This window comes from Meleagris gallopavo, chromosome 2, assembly GCF_000146605.3.
Source record: "Meleagris gallopavo isolate NT-WF06-2002-E0010 breed Aviagen turkey brand Nicholas breeding stock chromosome 2, Turkey_5.1, whole genome shotgun sequence".
Lineage (NCBI taxonomy): Eukaryota > Metazoa > Chordata > Aves > Galliformes > Phasianidae > Meleagris > Meleagris gallopavo.
Window position 1 is genome coordinate 671365 of NC_015012.2, and position 17198 is coordinate 688562.

Consider the following 17198-nt stretch of genomic DNA (forward strand, 5'->3'; position numbering starts at 1 on the left):
TTTTTGGCCAGCAGTGAACAGCAGTCTGCATCCATGCTCATAAGAATCTGCATTGCCATCCAGAACATGGCCTGTCTTTCATGTCACTGTCAGCATTGCTGGAACACATGACCTCACTGTGCTGATGTCCATGTGTTTGGTTTCCATAAATGTTCAGCAAGCACCAGTGAATGTCAGTGGGTGCCATTTTTTCCATATGGAATAACTCAGTTTCGTATCTTTGCTTCACATGTACTTCCATGTCTGATGGCACTCTGTCAGACTGCTCTTCTGCTGCCATCTGTCACATAGAAACAAAATGTAACAGAATATTGTTGTGAAGGTTCAACCTCTACTTCTGTCCTACTGACATCTGCCTCTGGGCAATTGTAATAAAATGTGAAGCATTACTTTCAGAGCAGCCCTCACTGTTTGTGAATGAATTTAAGCAAGGGACTGGCATGGAGGATTTGCATCCTTGGATTCAGATGAATTCAGAATAGAAAATAATGACAATTGTAACCATTGGTCAATAGGGAAAAATGTTAGATTTTAAACTAGAAGGGAATGAAGTGCCAGAATGGCAATATATGTTGAAATGATGAAGCTGAAGTAGATAAGGATCAGAGTTGGAGATAGGGAGGGTACTATAGGAGATGAAGTGATACAAGCATGTCCATGTTGATCACTTTTTTTTTTTTTTCAGTGAGTTAGAAGGACAGGTGAGTTTCCGAGACCACCTGGCAAAATGAGAAATAAATGTCAAGTAGTGGAGGGGCTGCTTTCACAACATAAAAGTTACTTTATGTTCTCTTGCAGGCTTTGGTTTTCTGAATTTATAGGCCTTTGGGTTTCTGTTCAAAATCTTCCCCAGTGGGAAGGGGTAAGTATTGATTATTCATCTCCACTAGAAGAGATCCATTTAAAAATTTCTACTCTATGTTATGAAGTTAAACAATGATATATTTAATGGATATTTTTTCTTTTTGCTGTTACGAGAAGACAATGGTGCTAATGTCATGACTGTTAGCAAGAAGTTATTGGCTGAATAAAAGAGATTTTGTGCTCTGTGAGCATTATTTAATCACCATCTCAGGCAGCTTCCCTTTACCATGGGAATGCTGGCATTTTTTTGCCTGCTAACGTTTACAATGATGAAAAGAGCTACTGTGATTTCTATAACATACGATTCTGTGAAATTGCATCTTTATTACTTGTGACATTCTTCACATCTCTAATTTTGAATAGAAATGGGGTATCTTTCCATTAGAGCTCATATTCAGTCACTCTGTGTTTTATTTTATTTTTTTTCACTGTCTTTTAGCAGTACACTTGCACTGCTGTCCTGAGTGTAAGCAGATGTATACCTAATGCAGAATGTTTTCCATGACTTTTAAGTTCAACTTTACTACCTCTAAAATAAGTACCCTTATTTTGAAGTGCAAAGGAATTTAAATGTAACTCCTGATTTGCAACCCTGTCTTGAATTTGTGTTGAAGTCTTTTGGTCATCAGTTTTTAGTGTGCTTCCCTGCTTGTTCTTGTCTCTGTTAATGAATTAATTTCCTGTAGCTACACTGATGGTGTTCCATTTCTGCACTATACTGATTACATTTTCATATAATTCCCATACTACCTGTATGACAAAGATGCTCTCAAAAGAAGTGCCCTAAGTCTGACTTTCATGCAAAAATGTTTTTGTTTTGAAAATGAAAAGTCAGTCTTCATATCCAGGATGACACTCTAGAATTGTTCTAATTGCTCTACCATTATTATGTGCTTCCATGTTTAGAGTCTGTTTTGATCTTCAATTATCTGTCTTCAAAGACGTTTCGTAGGGGTTAGTTTCTTCTACTTTGCAGTCACTGTGATAAGTTGTTGTCATCTTTATTTTAGACACAATAAAGAACTCTGCTCTCCTTGCCCAAGAATACCATCGGGCTATATCTTTCAAGTAAAATCATCTGCCTGCCTTTTTATACACATCTCATGATCAGATATGAGCTTAAGAAGTGAGAAGAAAAATACTCTCTAGACAACACCACAAGCAGCCTTAGTGCTGTTGGTGTCAGCTGACCTCTGCCTTGGCTTTACTGCAGTAAAACTTGGCAAATTACCAACGTGCCAAGTTGTATGTGAACATAAGCTCATTGACCATCTGGCTTCTTTCACTAATCTCCTGCCTGTGTATACAGGGAAGATTCTCAGTGTCATTGCAGAAAGCTAATTTCCAAAATACCATGTAATATAACCTTCGTAGCCCATTCCGTCTCTGGTAGTTTTTGTGTCAGAAGGCTCCTGTATAGGACATCCTAATTTGAGTTTGGTTTTCTCACAGTTAGAGGAAGGCAGTCTTTGTTCAACCAAATGGCAATTTTCCAGATTTGAACAAGTTTCATTTATCATTGTCTATAGACATTTCTGCATCTTCCTGATGGTTATCCAGAAAAGTGCAATCCTGTCTCATCCTTCTGCCAGAAGGATGACAGCCTGTACTTTTAGAACCATTATTTGGCTCGTTTCTGTCAACTAGTTTAAGAAAAGAATCATCAACACACTTTCATAAGTAAGCAGCTGTCTGTGGTATTTTTCTCTCTTCAGCTGACTTTTGACAGTTTGCTCAGAAAGCACAACATTTTATTTTTTTTTTCCCCAAAGATCTTACTTCATGTTTCCTTTTCTGTCTTGTCCATCTTCTAAGGACAGGATCACTCTTTTCATCAAGCTTGGATGTAGATCATTATATACGTGTGTTCTGACTGTACAATCCAATTTAAACCTCCGTCTGCTGCAAGCTTTTTCTCAGCTTGCTTTGGCAGAAGTTGGATGTGCTGTTTGAAGGGAAGCTTCAGAAGGAGTTGCCTTTGAGGTGCATGGGATAGGTTGTTGGGTTTTTTTTTCAGTGAGTATTGTCTTGTATCAAACAAATGTAATCCATTTAAGAAATTGTGAGGTTTGTCTCACTGTTGTGGCAGTTACGACTGTCTTGAATTGAATTTGTGGTTTTCAAAAGCTGTTTCATCCTTCAGGCTTGAAAGGTGAACTGTACTTCTGTGAATCTCTCTGAATTGGGCAGGATTATTCAAGGCCTTTGCTTCTGAGTGCACTATAGTTTCAAAATACTGGTAGAAACATCAAGGTCTTGGATACCTGACAAGTATTTCCTTACTTGAACAAGCTCATAAAAGGTGTGATGGTTGGTTGATCTTCCTCATGATCAGGAGGTTGGAGTTAGACACCTACTCTCCCTCTCTTTGTGTAGTGCTTTTAATTCCCTGTTCTATGGACACTTTTCAGTTCTGTTTTGAACTCAAGAGACACATACAGTAGACTATCTTCAAAGATAGTCACATACTGCTATCTAGTCTGCAAGCTGATGCCTGGGACTTCTACAAGCTGCATAGATGTATAAACTGAAGCTTAAAACATGCCAGCCATCAGCCACAGGCAAGTGCATTTTAAGTAGGATGGGTCCTGTAGAAGCTAAATAGTCCTTCGAGATAGCCTGGTTGAGTTCTCTTTCGTGTCTGTATATAGGCTAGTATACCCTTTGAGCTCACCAAATAATTTCACTGGTGAGGAAGCACCATTAGATGAACAGACAACTGCTTCTTAAGGTGCTCCAGCTCTGAGTACTAATGAATGGCATGGTGTATCACTTACAATCAAGGTTGCAAAGAACCTGGGTAATGCACTGGCAACCAAAGTGGGTTGCACAGGGCCCCTTTTCTTGTTGGAAAGTAATAGGCTTTTGGATAGCTGTGATTTTTCTTTCCATCCCTTCAATGCTTTTCAGAACCTATCTTTCTCATTCTTGCATATAGGAGGACTACTAATTTGTATGATGACATACAGTTTAATTTTTTTTGATCTATCGTTCATCTATTGTCATTTGGAGTTGCTGTAGAACAGTAAATAGTTAAGGAATATCTAAAATGCTGACAAATGCATTTTGCCTTTCATGTTAACATGGAGAGCAGAGCATAGAAAAAGGGAAGGGTGTGAATATATCTTCCAGAAGTACTATGAGTGTATCTCAGCTAAATAGTAATAATAATAGAAAAATTTCAAGACATAGAAATGTGTATTTTGACAGGCTGTGTCTCCCAGAACTTAGATCACAATTAGTACTGCTTTCCTGCTTTGCAGGGGCTCAAAAGAATAAGTTGACCTCCTGCAGGTTGGATTCCCACAGGTGCATTGTGAAATACAGTTTTGGTGGGTCCTAATAGACTGAAATCTCCCTTTGCAGATGTTATAGTGCTATGGATAGCTTTTATCTTGCATCTGTAGATACAAAGGATGAACAAAACCCTTCAAATTTATTCTAATAAATGTTTCCTCCTTCTGCTCTTGTTTCAGCATCTGGTAAATCTTTTTGCTCGCTTGGCCACTGACAACATAGGGTACATTGACTGGGATCCTTACGTACCGAAGGTAATGCTTTTCATTTTATGATATTATCTTGTTTACTTTCAGTGTTAATATGCAAAGGATGATGCATATTCCCTTTGAGAGTCTTATACTGCAGAGACCCAGCTTTTCCAGTTAGATATATTCATTTGAAGACCTAATTTGAGCTGTCTTTTTGTAAGAAAAATCTCTGAAAGTTGGTACTGCTATCACCTGACTTAAAGCCCAACCAAAGCAACAAAATACCTTTCCATATAGAAGTGCTGTCTGAATATATATATATATATATATATATATATATTATCCCCTTGGAAGTAAATGCTAATGACATTCATTTGATATGTACCACTTTCCAGTCTTTTCCAGTCTTTCACCTTACGGATTTTTAAAGATGTTCATAGCAGTTATATTGTTTAAAAAAATACTAATTAAGACCCTCTTGTTGAAGAGAAAATTGTACAACTGTAATGTGTTTGTGATATAAACCTTTCTGAAATTGAAAGCTGTTTCCTTGAAAGGTGTTCCTAATACAGATTAAAAAGAGTAATTTATATTTTATCTCAAATAGTAAAAGCAGAAAATGAGACATAAGTACAACCAAATCATTATTCTTCACTTGGTAGCAGTGCTATTAATTAGTGTTTTCACTAACTTGTGTTATGCTAAAAAATATCAAAGGCTTTTGGTTAGTGTCTGCCCCACTATTTTGTGCTATATTTGTAACAGACCTTGTGATAATGGGAGGTAAGAAACACAAAATAATGGCATGTCTCAAGGTGTTAATGTGTTATATACTCTGCTGATGAGAAATTTAGATGGAATATTTAAAAATAATAATCAAGGTCTCCAGAACAGTATTTGTATTTACATGATGTCGTTTTACATCTTAACTTCTTTGGAAGAGTAAGATTTAGCTTTTTCTCCCAAATAACGTGGGTGGGTTTTGACTGGTTGCTAAACTCCTTCCTGACAGAGTTGTGGTTTAGCTGTTCTTTTGAGTTAACTTCAACTGAAAAGCTAGTGGTTTTTTCTTTTTGTTTTTAAATAAACTGATAACGCTGACATTTTTCAAGTGTGTATTTTTGTGTTTGCACCGCAGTACTAAAAAGACGTGCTTGTGTAAGGTTTGACTTCTCACTGCTGCCCTTTAGCATCTGTGTTGCTATTGTGGTCCCATTTGTAACAGAACATTTTGGAATTTGGTTTCGTTCCCTGTTATTATTTGTTACATTTAAATATCTTAACTGTTTATTATTTTTTTATGCATCTGTTGCGAACAAGGAAAGGTCCATGACTTTCTATGTTAGTGTTCTGTAGGAAGTGTTACAAATCAAGGTTAATTGTTCCAGTTCCTTTTTGGTGGGGGTAGTGATGGGGAAATGAGAGTTATGAAACAAAATGAAGAGAGATGCATGTGTTTTACTTGTTTTGCATGAAATGTAATGGAAATGGTTGGAAAACAATTCATTCTCTCCTACGTGTGCCACCTCTTCAGCAGTGTGTGAGGAGAATATGTATTGTCTGATGTGATTTCAGCCTATGCATATTTCATTTCATTTTTCTCATGCTGCTAACTTGAAATCTAGACTTCTGAATTTTTCAAGGAGTTCAAGTATTATGGCTTTCTTGTGAAAATACTTTTTCTGTCCTCACCTCACACTTGCCATTTAAACTATCTGCTCCTAATATTGTAGTTACTTTGCCCAGAAAATATTTGTTCCAAGCAAACAAAACTTTACAGGTAGCTTTCTGCGCCGTTCCTATTTCATGGCTGACTTACAGCATGCAACCTTTTTTTCTTCTTTTTCTTTTTTTCTTTTTTTTTTTGTCAATACAGATTTTTACCAGAATTTTGAGGAGTTTAAATCTTCCGGTGGGAAGTAATCAAGTTGTGGTTCCAAGATTCTTAACAAACGCTTATGATGTAGGACATGCAGTAATGTGGATCACAGCCATGATGGTTAGTAACTTTTTTATGAAGTATAACAAAAACTATTAACACGAAGAACTTTAAACAAGCAAGCATATGAAATAAATGCTCTGTTCAGCTCGCAGCAGAAGCATTTTTTAGGCTAACTTTTGCCCAAGGATTGTTTAAAGGTTGATCGTTTCACTGTCTGCTTGGAATGCAGTTCCAAGGTTTATTTCATAGCCGCTGTCCGTGGCGTTCTGGAAGTGAAGAGCTAGTTATGAAGGCCACTGTGAATACCTGCCTAAGACCTGCCTACCAATTAAATCATTCATTTTTAGAATGAACCTCATCAGATCAGCTAGATCTTGCTAGTTAATGCTGAGGGTTGCATATTTCATTCTAATGCTTTGAAATATGGTTGTGGTAAATGAGTACTCTCTTTTTCTTGCACTACTGTGTGTTATCTTTTCATTTTAACTTAGCCCACGTAATAAAATTCTGTGCTTTATTTTTCACAGGGTGGACCAAGTAAACTAGTACAGAAGCACTTGTCTGGGTTGTTCAATAGCATTGCTTCTTTTTATCATCCTTCAAATAATGGGCGTTGGCTGGTGAGTTTTTGCATGTCAGAACAGTAACTTTGTTACGAGCAAAGCAGAATTGTTGAATCAAACGTGTTGATAGATGCATTATGTGCTGTAGTAGCCAGCTTGTCTGTTGGTTGTATTGTATTTTGAGGATTTAATTTTCAGTTTGTCAATACTGTAATTCAAGTTATACTTTCATTCTCAAGCCAGGAGCACAGAATACCCTTTCATGTTGCTGACCTACCATTTCTAAGCCTGCAAAACCTAGTTTTGTTTCACCAAAATGAAAACACATTTTTAATGCGTATTTAGTCTGACAAAGCCTGACTTTTTTTATGGTGTAGCTGGTTTAGTCTTCTGCTAGAATACTTAAGAATACCCTTGTGATAGCTGGTAAAAGTACAGATTAAAGTGACAGGATTGGTCTAAGTAGTGTCAAAACAGCTGACTTGTTCTAGCATAGAATGTTACTTGAGTGTGATTCTGCAGAGAATGCTCTCATATGTCCTAATTAGTGGTAAGTAATCTTAGTTATTGACTACATACCTTGAATGAGTTTCTCATAAATGTAAGGAAATCATAAGACATTCTCTGGAGGATAATTTTTTAGTATTTTGGGAACTGAAGTTTAATGATAGGAGCCTTGCATTTTAGAGCTCTTCTGAATTTTCATCTATTGTAGCCATATAGCTTCGAAATACTTATTGTGTGTTGGTCAGTTAGCACTGCAGGGTGACTGACAAGAATTTCTCGCATATTTAACAGAACAAACTGATGAAACTACTTCAGAGGTTGCCCAGCAGTGTTGTCAGAAGGCTGCATCGTGAGCGCTACAAGAAGCCGACTTGGTTAACTCCTGTGCCTGATAGTCATAAACTTACTGATCAGGATGTTACAGACTTTGTAGAATGCATTATTCAGCCTGTTCTTCTGGCTATGTTTAGTAAAACTGGAAGCCTGGAGGCTGCCCAAGCCCTGCAGAACCTTGCACTGATGCGTCCTGAGTTAGTAATTCCACCCGTACTTGAGAAGTAAGTATGAACTGTGTTAGCTTCCCTGTTCCCTTTCCAACAGGTAAATACTCAAAAGCACTTGTTAGATGACATGTGGTCTCCTTGCTGCAATGAGTGCTTGCGGTGAGAGGAGTTGCTAAATTAAGCTTAGTGAGCACTACTGAGCAGTCAGCTTAGGGGGAGGATGTGTATTTTTTTTTCTGGGTTTATTTTTTTTGACATCTGGTTAATGGAATATTTCTGGGAGTTGTCCATAGTTTGTGTAATATAGGGTAGTCTCTCAGATTGTCTGCATTTCTGTTATCATTTTCTGAGAGATGGAGGTGAGTCAGCTTAAAAAGCAACTTTGTGTGTATATTTACCAGCCATGTTGTGCTGCCTTGTCAGCTTTGTCTTAGAGCCAAATATGAATGGTGATACTGCATGTTTGCATAATGCTTCTGTTTTGTGTCAGGATGTGTGTGTTACGGATTGTTTAAAATTAGTGTCATTGCTTTTGACTTGGTAAAGCAAATCACTGAAGTATGTGTCCGTATAAAGTCGTTGGTTTGTATGACTACTAATGCCTTGATGCCTGAAATTCCAAAAAACTAACTCCTTCCTGTCTTTAGTGGAAGTTTGCTTTCTAGTCCCTTGCCCTTGTTTCCCCATCAGTCCTTCATATTTTACCAGCTTGTGTTGTAAAACCAGTGGAGAAATGAATTTGTCTTGAAAAGAGCCATTCCTGAGTTCCATACCATACTGACTCAACTGGTTATAAAGTCTTGACTAATCTACTCTTATATGAAAACGGTTCAAGCATAACATTTCTAACAGGGACAGCAGTGAACATCAGTATTGGGTCTGACTACTGCTTCTATTTTGAGAGCAGACTCAACGTCTGCTCTGTAGATAAAGCTATTCCTGATAAGTTTGCCTTGGCTGCAATTATGAATTTGTTTTGTTAAGAAGATGTAGGTCCTTTATGCTTTGAGTCATGGAGGGCAGGGATAGCACTATGGCTCCTGTCAATAACCTACAGTTCAAACAACTGTACAAAGAGTTACACAGTTTGCTGAGAAGTACCTACTGTAAAAATAAATAAATAAATTAGAAATGCTGGTAACTTAACCGATTTTAAATAAAAAAATAAAATTATAAATGGATTTCAATTTCTCTGTTCATAGGCAGTTGAGGCAAGTTTTCATGCATGCTACACAAACCTTACATTTTTATGTACACAGCTTCCATCAGCTTATGTAGATGCTGCTGGCAGTAGAATGGTGAGAGTTCTGTAGTTAAGGGCCACCTTCTCATTGCTAAACCACCTGCAGGATTCGTCCTTAAAACCTTAAAACAAGAAGAATGTAATAGCATTGAATCTAGGAGTACACAAAGTTACTAATTTCCATGCTGCAACTGCTAAGAAATTACCTGATCCTGAAATTTTGAAAGAAACAGTTTTTAATGTACAAATGTCCATTGGAAAAAGTCCATTGGAAAAAGATTACCAAAAGGATGTTCTGAACCATTGGTTGCCTTAATCTTTTCTTGCAGAAGCTGTGCACCCTTTTTAGTAAAAAAAAAAAAAAATTATTCACTTTTCTTTGATAAAGCAATGATTTTCCTAATATGATTGCTTCTACACCCTATAGAACATATCCTGCACTTGAGACGCTGACAGAACCTCATCAGCTCACGGCTACTTTAAGCTGTGTAATCGGAGTAGCTCGTAGTCTGGTATCTGGTGGGAAGTGGTTTCCTGAAGGTCCAACACACATGCTACCTCTACTGATGAGAGCTTTGCCTGGAGTGGATCCAAATGACTTCAGCAAGTGCATGGTGAGTGTATCAATCTTACCTCTTCTTTGAATGTATTTAGCTAATTGACTCGGTGTGAAAGCTTTTGCTACATTTGTATGAATGCAAGTAAAACTTGTATTTCCAGAAATTCTTAGCATGATTTTGTTCCTGGCACAACTGTGCTTGCAAAGATGTGATAATAAAGCTTCTAACTTAAGATAATGCCTTTGGCTTGTTGGACACTGCCAAGTGAATCTTTAACACCAGACTGTGATAAGCATTGTTCTGATTTTTTGGGCAGCTCTAAAAATAGATGTTCCAAATTTGGTAGCAAATACAGAAAACCTTTTATTTATTGCTAGGTTTCATTAAGTCCCAGAAGCCCATGTTGTGAGGGCTTCATTTTCCTTGACTATTCAAAAAATTTTAACATCGGCCTCTTTAACTTCAAAATCCCACAGAAAAGTGTTATTTTACCAGAAAATAGTTTTCTTTGTGTAGTTACAACTTCAGTTAGTTTTTAACCCGAAATCAGAAATAATAAGGGGATGTTTTGGACTGAAAGAATCGATCTGTAGAATTTTTTTTTAATGTAGTGATTTGCTTTTGCTGCCATACTTTAATTGGGAAAGCTTTTTAATGTGTGGAATACAGCATTTATTAAAGAGCTGTTTGCAACTCTCAACAGATTACATTCCAGTTTATTGCAACATTTTCTACTTTGGTGCCTTTAGTAGATTGTTCGTCTGTGTTGCAAGAAAGGGATGATCTTTCAGAGGTAAGAGCACTGTGCAGTTGTAAAAATGGAACATAACTTACAGACTTCAGCATAATTTCTAGCAATCTAATTGTGTTCAGAAGCGCAATGTGTTTGCTGCAATCTCTTTTTATGGGTATAAGCTACCTTAAACAAAAAATGTTATGCACAAACTTTATTTTTTTGTTGCATTTGCTTCTACTCAGTGTGGTAGAGCTGATATCAGTGTTGTTGTAAGATACACACTTACCATTTCTAGTTCAAAAATAGCCAGCTTAGAGCAGTTTGAAGGGCAACTAGTTGGTTGTCTGGGGGAATCTGGGAGAAATTTGTCAGAAAGGAATTTGTTACTGAAAACTTAAGTGTAAAAGAAAGAATGGGGTGTTTCTTCTTTTTGTAGTTGTTTTTCAGTGAGCTAATACTCTCCTGCCTTTAAGGGCTGTTTCTCTACAATGGGAAACTATTGCAAAATACTTGTACTCTTTGAAGTGTTCCTGTATTTAGGTTTCTCTTTTCTGATTGGGATGCTATTGCTATCTCTTCAGATCTTTTTTAATCTCTTCTGTTGAAGAGACAACATCATTAGACAGTGAGCACCATCTCCCTTTGCTGTTTTAACTTTGCTGCCTCTTCTTTATTAGACTTGGTCTCCCTGCCTGTTTTCCAGGACTGTTTTTAATACTTTGTCCTTTTTCTTCTGCACATAAGAAAAAATACAGGAGGAAATGGGAAATAATTTTTCTATTTCTCTGATTTTTCACTAGATTTTTGATTCCGCTTTTGATAGAAATAATTTGTGTCCAGCATATTCTGAATGTGGCAGCACCAGTATCCACTATGATAGTTGGAACTGCCACATGGGATATTTTGTCGACTGTTTAGGAGACTTCATGTAGCACTGAGAACAGCTAATAGCTACAGATTTTGAATGGCCAGAGTGGTACTGGAATGTTAATTTCCTTGCCCTGAGGCTGCAGCACTCCAGAGCTGACAGTGGAGTTTGTATGATGAATGTGTAATGCAAATATATCAGCAAAGCCAAGACCACTGCCACAGTTGGCACTCACTGACATGCTGCTAGAAAGGAAGATCAGTAGTAAAGGCTAAAGGTTGTATCCAGGGAGATGAACCCCATTTCACCTTGAGAGGCTGTCTGGCTACGTATCAAGGCCAGAATGCTTGATTGAGCAGTGCAAAGTGTATGTAGTAATTGTTTTCGTGTACTCAAAACTATCCAAACTCTGTTTGGTGGGAGATGTAGTCTGTATCACATAAAATTTGAATGTGCTTTTGAAGCAGTTGATAAAGGGTATCTTTATACTATGTTTTCCTAAGAGAAGCCAACCTTCTGTGTTCCTTTTGCATTGGAAAATTGTAGGTGGAAAGAGAGTTGTGCTCTGCAACAGCAGAATTTGAAGATTTTGTACTACAGTTTATGGATAGGTAAGTAAGCTAAAGATAGGTGAAAGCTTGGCATGAAGAACTTAATACAAATTCCCAGTTCCAATTAACTAAAATTGTACTTACTGTACTTCATTTCTTTAGGTGTTTTGGACTTATAGAGAGCAGCACGTTGGAACAGACCCGAGAAGAGACTGAAACAGAGAAAATGACTCATCTAGAGAGTCTAGTTGAATTAGGTCTGTCTTCTACCTTCAGTACAATCCTTACTCAATGTTCAAAAGATATATTTAAGGTATGTAAAACATGGCACATTCTGCAGAACTTTGAATCTTAATTTTCTGTTGTGAGATGCGAGTGAGTTCAGATTCTTCCTGTGTTATCCTGTTATGATCTTATGCATTTTAACCAAGGGAGGGGCTAGGAGAATTTAGGACTTCATGTGAACTTGCTTTGTGATTTTTATATGCATCAGTACAGAGTTCTGAGCAACAGGAGGTGCTCTTTTTGAAGCCACTGATAATTGCTAGGGTTCTTTCTTACAGTTACCACTTTGTTGTTTTAGGCAGGAATTTCCAAGTCTTTGGATGTTAATGCTGACTTATCCAGTTCCTGCTTTCCTCTTTTTTCCTATCTCCCTTGTCTTCCACTGAGCAAAAGAAGCAGTTCAGGGAGCCATGTGGCTAATAAGATCAGAAAAACAATCTGTATTAAAATCTCTCAGGGCTGGTGTGGGGAATCCATATTGTTACACAGGTGGATTCTTTTCTTGTTGTTTGGGGGTAACACATTTTATTCTGTTTCTATTTTGTAAATATTTTGAGATGCTGATTGTACATTTTGAGTCATTGCTTTGGACACATAGGTATCATTTTGGTTGGAATCTTGTGAAGGCAGATTCTTCTTTTTTCCTTACTGCGTGTGATTATTTTAGTGGTGAACAACCTACAAATATGCTAACTACTAAAATAGTCAATTCCCGATTTATTTGTTAAATAAGGGATGTCTTGGCTTTATTTCACTTCTGCATGTGAAATAACAGTTTTCATGTAGGCAGGTTGTGTCTTATCCACGGAAAGCTGCTTTTCTGTATAGTTTCTCAGAAGCATCCCCAAGCTTTGATCAGTCAGCTCAGTGTATCTCACCTCCTTTTTTCTCAAGGTGAAAATTTTAGATGTCTTTCCATCTGAAAGCTGGATATCCCTTTGTGTCATCAATTACAGCACTGTGTGTGGTTTTTAAACTTGGAGAAGGCCCAGGGGAAAGAATACAAACCTTCCTGTAACTGAATGGACTTTAGTGACAGTGGATCATGTCATGTTATTTTTCATGAATACAGTAAATACAAAGTTGGGAAAAGCCATGAAAGTCTGCAAACTAGGAAACTATTTTGATTAACCTTCTTATCATTGCTGCTTTTGTAGCAGCATTTATGTTATAGCTCGAGGCAGTAAGTATGCAGATAGGCATAGGTGCACATAAACTGAGTCACATGTACTGATACCATTAAGATATTTTTTTCCTGAGCAGTTAATTCACACACAGCTTTCTATCCTTTCTATTTTCTAATGTAATTAAATTGAGTGGTTAAGTTTTACTCAGCTTCAGGCATTGTACAGAACTGATTTGTCTTCTCTGTTCTGATTTCTAATGGGAATCATGTCTGCTATCATATATTTAAAAAACAATATTATATACAGACGCTGCCTTCTATGTAAGACAAAATGTTTTATATTTTTTTTTTTAAAAGCACATGAAAAGCTAACCTCTGTCCTTTTCTATTAATTTTAGGTTGCCTTGGAGAAGGTTTTCAATTTTGCCATTTCAAATATATTTGAGACAAGAGTTGCTGGTCGAATGGTTGCAGATATGTGTCGAGCTGCAGTAAAAGTGAGAGAGGATGCTCTTATTTCACTCTTATTTCACTCAATTACAGTTTTAGTTTAAAAAAAAATAAAAAAAAAAAGGAAAAGCCAAGAAGTCCATACTACTTTCTTACATAAAATCTTTTATATCTTAAAAATACAGGAAGCTCTTAGTATCTTAAAATTAAAAGGTTGTATTTAGCAGTATTTTCTTAATTGCTTTTATGTTAAATTTAATACTGGTGTTAATGAGTGTTTTAAAATTATATAATCATAGAATTGCTTGGGTTGGAAGGGACCTCAAGGATCATCAGATTTCAACCCCACTGCCACAGCAGGGCCACCACCATCCAGATCTGGTACTAGACCAGGCTGCCTGTGAAGTCAGATGGACTCTAGGTTGAATTGTTGTTAATTTGAGAATAGCCTGTGTTTCTTAGTAACATTATTAGAAGATTTGTATCAGTGTCAACACTGAATTTGTGTTGCATCTTTTTAAAAAACTATTTATAATGGCTATTCATAATGCTGTTTCCAGTGCCGTCCAGAGGAATCCTTGAAACTGTTTGTACCACATTGCTGCAATGTTATAACTCACCTCACAGTCAGTAAGTTTTTAATATTTTTAATATTACACTTGCTTTGTTTTGGATTTGCTTTCATTAAGCATGAAAATAATATTTAGAATTTCCACGTCTATTCATCATTTCATCTCAATAATGGAAAATTATTTATTTAATGTTTGGAGACAATTAGTGATTTCCTCAAAGTATTCAAGATTTTAAATGAAGTAAATTTCAGTTGGATGGGGATGAAATATTAGTTGGAAGTTAGCCATAGAGGGCTTGTGAGTAAAATTTTTGGAGCGCAGGCATCTGTTCTATAATGTTACTGGCTTGCAAAACCTGTCCACAGTGTGGTTACAGCAGTGCTGTTTGTTTGTTCCTCTAGATGATGATGTGTTACGTGATGAAGAACTAGATAAGGAGCTACTTTGGAATCTTCAGCTTTTGTCAGAGGTATTGTAAAGAATACTCTCACTGAGCACATATGCCATTGAATCTTATTTGATGCCTCTGAAAGAACAAAATTGAATACTGCTGTTAAACAAAATGTTTTATGAATGACATTGCATAACTTTCTTCTCTAAATGGGGTGTAGATAGATGTCATTTGAAGGAAATAACCATGGGGGCTGTACATGGAATAATATTAAAGCAGTTATTACAAACAGTTATCAAGGAGTAGAGAAAGAAGAGGGTTCAATTTAGGGAAAAGTGTATTGTGGTAAAGGTAGATGTCTTAAAGTGCATCTCAGTATGTATAAACGATGCTAGAAAACTTTGAACAAGATGAAGAGGGAAGTATTTTCACAGTTCTTGTGTGCCACTTTTTCAACAGTAGAAGTGGTAGTTTGTGTGCTAGTTGTGTATTAAATCCAAATTTCGTGTGATATGCTGAATGAAACGTGGTACAGGATCAGTTGAGTGGTGTAATCATCTCTTTAGTCCTCCAGAACACCATCTGCTATATTTACTTTTCAAATGTTTGTCTTTCCTGTTAGATCACTCGAGTGGATGGAAAGAAGTTGCTACCATACAGGGAGCAGCTTGGGAAGATTCTGCAGCGAACCCTACATTTAACCTGTAAGCAGGGTTACATTCTGTCTTGTAACCTACTGCATCATCTTCTTCGTTCTGCTACACTTATCTACCCCACAGAGTACTGCAGTGTGCCAGGTGGCTTTGACAAGCCTCTTTCTGAATACTTTCCTATCAAGGCAAGGATTTTCATTTATTTAGGATTAGAGGATTTGACTTTCGTTTTAAAAAACAATCATACACAATATTATTTGTTTTAATTTGGAGATTTCTGAACATAGGTAGCAGCAATGGAAAGTGTAATTGAAAGATGCTTTAAGCTTTTAAATGTGTAGAGCAAATATTCAAGTTTCTTAAAATTATATTGGTAGCAAAAAATGAATACTGACTTGTTTTGAGTAATTATACAGCATGACATGTTTTATGATATGTGTGTTTTACAATGATTGCATGACTACAATAAGGTAAAGCAAAAGTTGTCTGCTCATGTTTCTTAATCTTGTAATTATATGATGCATTCAGTTGAGACCTAGCTATCTTGAAATGCAGTGTTAAGGTTGCACGAGAGTTTTGCTGTTCACTTAAATATCCAGTCAGAGAAAGCACTGCTGCACTGGAACAAACTTAATCTTTCACCTGCTGTATAGTCTTTTCTTATTCCTTTTCACATAAATGTTATCATCAGATACAACAAGTAATTTTGGGGACATGCAAAAAAAGAGTGTAAGAACATCACTGCAAAACTGTTGCCAAAAAAGGAGATACGGTATTATTTAGGAATTTGCAGTAATGTTTTTGAATTTGAATCTGGCCAAAGAAACAAGAAAGTTATACTTCAGTTACGCCTTAACAGTCCTTTGCCTTTTAGTCCTTCCAGATATGTGTTATGTTCCAGGTGTATGCAGACAGTATATTAGGTTTGGGATTACTATGTTGTTTTTTTCCTGAAGTTCTCTGAATATAGCTAGTTCTTGTGTTTTGCAGTAATGCTAAGTGGTTTTTTAAAGGTTTGGTTTTGTGTTTTTTTTTTTTTAAGTATTTGTATCATTGTTTGATTAATATGAGATGTCTTTATTTAATACAGGACTGGGGTAAACCAGGTGACCTGTGGAACTTGGACATCCAGTGGCATGTTCCTTCATCTGAGGAAATAAACTTTGCTTTTTATTTGTTGGACACTTTTCTTCAGCCTGAGCTCACCAAACTAGAGCACTATGCAACTGGAAAACTTGAAATGTCCAGGTCAGTGGTAATGCATAATACAGAGGAAATGCCTTTATCCACTCATGTCTCCAAGTGGTTACTGCCAGCTGAACTAGCACTGCAGACATTAAGGAGCAGAATGCTGTAATGTTACAATGTCTTAGGATATTCCAAGTATCTTTCCCAGGTTTTTAACCTCTCAAAGTGCATAAAGTTGGAAGTGCATTTCATGAAATTGATAACAGATGATAACAGATTATTTTGATCAGAAAAACTTTTTTGAAAAAATCTGAGGATACTTCATATTGTTGTAGAGGAGTGGATGTTTTTGATATATACCCTAAATTATGACTCTTAAATTTTAGTCAGCAAGAAAGTTTTCCCTCTGCACTCTCTATTGTTACTTTGGTATAATCATTTGTCTTTCCTGAGGTATGAAATGGGGTGCAGAACCAATTTGGCTTGCAAATAGTTTTAGTGCTCCCTTTACTACAATAGAAAGGATTGAGTCCATGAAGTGGCAGTATGATAACCGAGGAGGTAATGGAGTGTCAGTGGCATAAACAAAGGCGAGTGGAGGCAAGATTACTATTAGCCAATCTTGTTACACTTTGTTAGTGTGAAACCATGGCTTTGAAGGATAGTTTCCTAACCACAAAACAGTCATGAGTTTATTATGTACTAAAG

At 36.7% G+C, this 17198-nt stretch overlaps 1 protein-coding gene across 1 annotated transcript in view; it reads left to right on the top strand.

Annotated features, from left to right (window-relative positions):
* The first annotated feature begins 712 nt into the window (after positions 1-712).
* Positions 713-17198, top strand: part of PSME4 (proteasome activator subunit 4) — a 49329-nt gene continuing 32843 nt past the window's right edge. The window contains exons 1-14 of the mRNA XM_019612487.1: positions 713-862; positions 4341-4415; positions 6229-6351; positions 6822-6914; positions 7656-7921; positions 9538-9724; positions 10374-10463; positions 11821-11885; positions 11988-12138; positions 13635-13733; positions 14247-14316; positions 14660-14727; positions 15272-15487; positions 16393-16550. Coding sequence (XP_019468032.1) covers positions 728-862; positions 4341-4415; positions 6229-6351; positions 6822-6914; positions 7656-7921; positions 9538-9724; positions 10374-10463; positions 11821-11885; positions 11988-12138; positions 13635-13733; positions 14247-14316; positions 14660-14727; positions 15272-15487; positions 16393-16550 — 1796 coding nt within the window. The 5' untranslated portion in view covers positions 713-727. The remainder of the gene's footprint in view (positions 863-4340; positions 4416-6228; positions 6352-6821; positions 6915-7655; positions 7922-9537; positions 9725-10373; positions 10464-11820; positions 11886-11987; positions 12139-13634; positions 13734-14246; positions 14317-14659; positions 14728-15271; positions 15488-16392; positions 16551-17198) is intronic.